Consider the following 6,655-nt stretch of genomic DNA (forward strand, 5'->3'; position numbering starts at 1 on the left):
CGCTAGGAGGACGAGCTTTCCTCCCTGGGTTCTGCAGACCCCGGTGTGAAAACTGAAGGTGGAGGGGGAGGTGGTGGAGGCGGAGGAGGACAAGGAGGAGGAGCGGTAACCGACGATCAAGGCCTCAGAGTTTCTTCCTCGGGCATTTCCTCTGACAGCTCGCCCCACAATGGAGTCCTCCCCCAAACTGTAGACCCTCCCTCTCTACCCACTCCTCATCAACATCCTAGTCAGAATGGAGAGCTCCGTGGCAACCAAACATCCTCCCCCATGACAACCTCACAGGCAACAGGAACCACGGCAACAGCAGCAACTACAGGCATAGCAGAAGAAGGGGGAGTAGGTCAAACACAACACTGAGCCAAATCAGAGAGAGATGACACAAAGGGAAACACTGTCCCCGTCTTTCCCATTTAGCGAGACGATGCTTTGAAAAGAATCCGCCGTAGATTTTCTTATTCCCCGGGCAAGAGAGAGAAGAAAAGTGTGCGGGAGACAAGTAGTAATCACACAGCTACTGTACAGTGCATAACACATGAACACACAACACAAAGGGCTCTTCAATGGACACTTGTTCTTTCGATGCTCACATGGAGCTTCAGTCAGTATCAGTCTTGCAGGACAAGATAATGATACCTTATCACACACTCTTTGATTCAGTCAAACAAAGCATTTGACGTACGTACCAAGCCGATATGTGAACACCTGCTCTGTGCACTCATTGCCTTTCTGTGGCTTCACGAGAAATAAATACACGTAAGGAACACGCACTATAGAATGTCTTGTACCCCAAAGACTTCATAGTAGCCATTAGCAAGCGTTATAGTAACCCTTGACTCCCACGGATGTACTGTAGGTGCATCCTGAACACGCCAGGCTGCAAATTGTCTAGGAGTAGAGATGTGGTGATGTAGTCTGGCTTTCTTAGTGCCTTTGAGTGTTTTTCAACAGGGTTTTCCTATAGCGATCTGAAGTAACAGACGGAGATCCAAGTTAGCTTTCGCTAGTGAGAGAAATGATCTGTGGGCTGAAAACAGAGATTCAAAGACACAAGATCAAGCGTCGTAGAGGTTTGAGTGACAGAAGACAATTTTTGGGGAACTTTTTTTCCTTTTTTTTTTCAATCTAAGGGACTTCTTGTTTTTGGACTGAGCTCGTGCAATTTTTCTCTTCTCAATCTCAGAACCGATATGTGATAAACTGGTGCTAAACAGAAACAAATGGTGCCATTTTCCAAGTCAAATGTCTGTGTCTGCCATAGCACTGCCTCTTTCATGATTCACTCACTGTCTTTTCTCTCTCTCTCTCTCTCTCTCTGTCTCCTGCGATGTGTCTTTGACAGGACTTGTATCCCCCCCCAGTATGTTTTGTACGTGTCTTTGTCTTTGTTCTTTGTGCATCCTGTTGTGTTCTTATGTCCAACGGGGTTGTTGGGGTTTCCATATGTGTGTTTTAGAAGCGCCCTCCTCCAATCTCTGGGTTTTATTTAAAAGCAGCTCCCCGGCTCAAAATTGACGGATCATCTATTGAACGGGTTATTTTCAAATTTGTGGAGACCAATCCCCAAAGTGCTATTTTCAGTTTACACAGAGAACTAATAACTTTAACATTCAATGAAGCTACTTGGAATGAAATGGATGAATGAAAGAGTCTTAAAGGTTGTTTTTTTTCAGTTAAAAACTGTTGGTCGATTGTGTTCACATACAGAAGATAAGTGGTGCCACTATTATTACTTTTTATTCAGAATTGTAAGAAAAAAATCTTAAAATTTTCACCAAAACTAATGTTGTAAGTGCGTACAAATACTAAAGACAGATTAGCGATAGCTCCCCTTGTGTTTTTAGTTTAGGTTACCTCATTTTATTACAGTAAACATGATAACAAGGATCATCTTATGTGTGAAAAGATAATTTCAGCCATTTAGGTTTGCCTGCCATTAAGTGCCTGGGATAAATATATTGAGCATCCTTTGGCCAGTAGACTAGCTAGTCATCGACCAAATGCACATTATAATGCCTTGCTTAAGACAATAAGAATATATTACACCCCTGATGCTTAACAAAAAAAAAACTTCTTTGTGTAGTTTCCATAATTTGAAGTTTCATTTCAAAATGAAAATGCTGGCATCTATTTCTGAAACTGTTTGATTAAAACAAATTAAAAGAGCGAACCGTTTCATTTAAATTTCAGGAATACTGTACGATGTGTTTTTGAAATGAACTCTTCAGTTCCTCATGTGTCCGATGCTGAAAACACGAAAATGTTTGTAATGTGTATCCATGTTCCTTCATTTTGTGTATGAAACTGTCTGTTGTAAGGTTTGTCTGGATGTGAACTGTGTTTTTTGTCTCTGTAGCCTCACACACTGGTGTCGCTCTGAAACAACTCAGCTTGTTTAAACGTGCAGGTTGAACCAAGACGAGTTGAAGAGTTTCAGCTTTGTGTCGGCCATTTTTCTCTTTAGAGTGAACCAATCACGGTGTCAAAGGTCAAACACGGCCAACGCTAGCACTTTGTAAGCCAGTGCTAGTGGATTAGCTTAGAGTCATTCTCTCAATGAATGTTTAACTGTTGAACCACCAAATGTTAATAATGCTAGCAGTCTCACGCAGGGAAAGATTGTCTTCTATTCAGGCAGCTTGTAGGGCTACTTTTTTTTCTTGTGAAATTTACTTGTGTGTGACGAATGTTGGCTTAAAAAAGCGGTCTATAGGTTTGAATATTTTCAGAGATGTGAGATGATCCGTGATTGAGAAATTAACATTGCTGTGAAAATACCTCAGTGACTCAGGTAAACAAGCAGTTGCCTCAGAGCTGAACACAAAAAACTATAGAAAAGAGATCCAGCTTTGGAAAAGACTGCCACCATGCAGATACTCGGTCTCTAGCTATGCTTCAATAGCACCTGATCAAGCACCCTCCCTCGTTTCTTCTCTCTCTCTGTCTCCCCTTTCTCTCTCCCCCTAGCCACTCTCACAGCTTCATGGAGGACAATGTGGAACGTAATTGGCTGATGCACCATCGGCAGTCCGCAGGGTGGCATAGCCAAATGTCCAGAGCCCTCTCTCGTGATGCGATTGGCTGACAAAGGGAGAACTTGGGGCATTGGTCCCATTCTCTTTGCTCAAAGGATGGTGCAGAGCCCCAGCGGACCATGTAAGGAAATGCTGGGTTGTTGTTGTTTTTTTTTTTTTACTTTACTTGGGCCCTCTCTCTCTGATTTGATAACAGGATTTTTTTTTTTTTTAAATGTGTTTGACGCCTCACGGTTGGATCTACAATTTTACTTTTAAAAAGGTAGGCTGGACACATATTGGCGTTTGTTAGAGCCTGCCGAGCATGCAAAGAACAGCTATGCAGTCTGATCAATCAGCAGAATGGAGGAACACAAAGGCCAAGGAAGGCGTGATGCCCAAAGTGAGAGAGAGAGGGGAGGTGTATTGTGGGTAAGATATATTTCAAAGGTGCTTGACTTCTCTTAAAATTTCAGTCAAAGCTGATTTACTTTCAGAGCATTTATTTCTCTCTCTCTCTTATAGTCTTTTCAAATTACCCTTTGATTCCTCTTCATCTACTCACTCTTTATCTATCTAGCATTCTCAAAGCATTATTTAACCACTTCATTTTTACTCCAATTAACACATACTTGATCTCTTTCTCGATTTCATAGTTTTAGCTCTTCCGTTTCGAATCTCTTTCAGACTTTGATTTTAAAGGAAACTAAATATGCACAGCCTAATACAACACGTGAAAAACTGCTTCAGAACAAAACTCTTGCTTCAATGAAGACTTTGAAAAAACCGGACAGAATGTTATTATTTATATTTCTATGCTTATTCTTACAATAGTACAAAAAAAAAAAACTCTTCGTCAGAAATCTTCCGGAGCAGATATTTATTTCTTGATATAGATAGATGCCTCTATCTAATGGAAGTTCATAAATAATCCATTTTATATGAACCAAGTTTTCTTACTAAGACAATCTTGTGGAGAGAATCATTGCCCTAAAGGACTGTGACGAAAGGGACAAACTTGTGTTTTACCTACTCCCCTTACAGCAGTTTGCACGTTGCTGTGACCTGTGCCCCCCCCCACCCTCTCCCCTTCCCTTCCTATTGGTTATAATCATTCAAAACAACCACTAAAAAAAGGTGGACGGATGTTTCTCGCCCAACAATCGCCATGGAGCTCTCCATTTACGGACGATGTGAAAGTCTTTGGATGAGGACATTCTTACAGCTATTGTTTTGTACTCCACTTTCGACTATCTGTCTGTAGAGTTTTAACCGAGCGGAGGATGAACTCTTGGTTTCAGTGCGGCCACATTTCTGCAGTCAAATTTGCTGTAAAACTCCCCATTTATTTCAATGGATGGACCCCACTGACACCAGTCTGAGTTGAAATCCCTGCCATTTTCACTTGATGACTGAAGCGACGACAGAGAGAGATATGTTAGAGGTCCTGCTGAAACGAGTGAATGTGTTTGTATATAAGTGTGTGTACTGGCTAAATCTCTGTATATATACTGGATAAATGTGTATATATGGTATGTCTACGTGTATATACAGTTTGTTTGTATATGCAGAGTGTACAGTTATTTTTCCTCTAATGTTTCTCTCTCTTTCTATGAATAGGTCTTCTCAAGTTACCAATACTGAGGCATGGAAAGGTTTTTAAATGTACTGAGCTTGTCGGAGGCACTTTGTGTGCAGACTCAGAATATCAGCAAGGTCTGTCACTTATAGCTGCATTCTTGAAGCTCTCTCTCTCATACAAGAAGTAACTCACATAATCTTAAGCTTGCACTCATTTTCTGACCAACTCAAAAGCTTTTCTAAGTACATTTGGGTGACCAAGCAATGTTTGTACATATATAGACTAAGACAATTTTTTTTTTCCAGAAACCTCCATCTGCATTTCTTTGAAAATTCTCGACCTGTTTTTGAGTTCTTGCGTATCTGACTTTCACTTTAGGTTCCTATGGTATATGTTTGCAACGGTTGTCATTCAGAGTTATATATTTATTCCGACAACCCTTATATATTTCTTGAAATTTTGTTCCCCAAATTCTGCCTCTCATGGAGCCTTCTAACCTTTTATTAAGATTTGGTTAGACCGGCGAATCCTTCCATGAAAGTATACTGTCCTTACTTAACATTGCTTGTTTTTGTATAGGTCCTTACTAAATAAGTGTGCCTCCCCCCTTATACTCTTACTAACCTTAGATCCATTAACTCCTCTGGTCACTCATCTTCATACCCCTTGACAAGCCATAGCCCCCCTCTCCCCGAAACTCATCTATTGTTGTTTTGACAGGACAGACATTTGGGGATTTTGTGTATATTAATGGAAGAGTGGTGTTGAAGAGTGTATTGCAGTTGTATATGGATTTGTTATGAATGTGGATATTCTGATCATTGAATTATTATTGTAATAATGATAATAATTATTGCCACTTTGATTTTGTTGATTAATTCCTTTGACGCGGTTGATGAAGATGCCATTGTTCCTTTTTGTTTCTTTTATCTTTTTTTTTTTTTTGGAATACACCGGAATTTATATTTTTCGGGTGGGTGAATCTGGAGATAGAAATACGTAAATAAATAAATAAACAAATAATTAAATTCTTAACCTGCTTTGGAAATGTGTGTTCTGTTTCTTAATGCACTAACTTGGGCTTTTCTCAATTTCTAAAAGTACCCTCCCTGTTCAGAAGTCCGTAAATATTTCTCTTATTGTCAAAAAAATCTAACGAACACCTTTGTTGTCCAAAAACTATTAAAAACACCAGTGGGCCACACTGTTGCACTGGCTGACATGTTCCTTCATTATGATGAACACACACATTGTAGTTTATCTTGAGACGATCCCATATACGCCGTCCTGCTGCTGTAAATAATCACTAGAGCACCAAATGTGTATTAAGGAGGATCTATTATGTTCATTTTCAGGTGCATTCTTGTATTTTGGGTTTCTCTGCTCTAATGGCTCGTAGATCGGTCAGCTGGCACGCTCTGTTGTGATTGGTCAACCGAACCAAACCCTTCGGACTCTGCTCCGGCTCCGCTCTAACTAGCTTTGTTTGAGGCCGTGCCAAACTAGCCGTTATGCAAATGTGTAACTTGGTGACATCACCACGTTACGAAAGAAAAGGCGGGACTTCAAGCAAGGCGTTTCAGGAGCAGTGTTTCTGTGGGGAAGAGTAACTCCCTTTGGTGTAGACTTTGGGCTTTGTAACTTTGCTGACCTTTTACATGCACAAAAAAGCTATATAACACGCTAGAGGAAAGAGGGAAAGCATAATAGGCCCCCTTTAATCTGCTGAAAATAGTCCCCAACAAATACATGATTCTCTCCTGTTTGAGTAACGGTAGCTCAAAACTACAGTGCCCAACTGTTTTAGGAAATCACTGAGCCTTTTTAAAAAATGAAAGTAAATATTTGTGACCTGTTTTTAAGGATTTACATCAGTAGGAATGGGCGACACAATGATGGTTTTGGTCTTTTCATGGGATTTGTTGACAACGACAACAATATAGAATATCGCCAACCTTATTTTTTAAATGGTAGGAAACAGCATGGCTTACTTTTTGTCTGGATGTCACGTCCATGTAGATAGGGCCACACAACAGCTTGTTCTCATTCCCAGGGCGTC

The 6,655-nt window shown here is 40.4% G+C and overlaps 1 protein-coding gene across 8 annotated transcripts in view; it reads left to right on the plus strand.

Moving 5' to 3' along the window:
* syngap1b (synaptic Ras GTPase activating protein 1b) overlaps nt 1-5,636 on the plus strand; it is a 178,255-nt gene extending 172,619 nt beyond the window's left edge. For 7 of the 8 annotated variants that reach the window (XM_037783746.1, XM_037783751.1, XM_037783747.1 and 4 more), the window contains one exon: nt 2,968-5,636. In XM_037783746.1, the coding sequence (XP_037639674.1) occupies nt 2,968-3,085 (118 nt within the window). In that variant the 3' untranslated portion in view covers nt 3,086-5,636. Of the gene's footprint in view, nt 1-6; nt 196-2,967 lie in introns of those variants that run through there. The other variant, XM_037783750.1, reaches the window with a different exon arrangement.
* The last annotated feature ends 1,019 nt before the right edge of the window (nt 5,637-6,655 follow it).

The sequence above is a fragment of the Sebastes umbrosus genome, chromosome 11, assembly GCF_015220745.1.
Source record: "Sebastes umbrosus isolate fSebUmb1 chromosome 11, fSebUmb1.pri, whole genome shotgun sequence".
Classification (NCBI taxonomy): Eukaryota; Metazoa; Chordata; class Actinopteri; order Perciformes; family Sebastidae; genus Sebastes; species Sebastes umbrosus.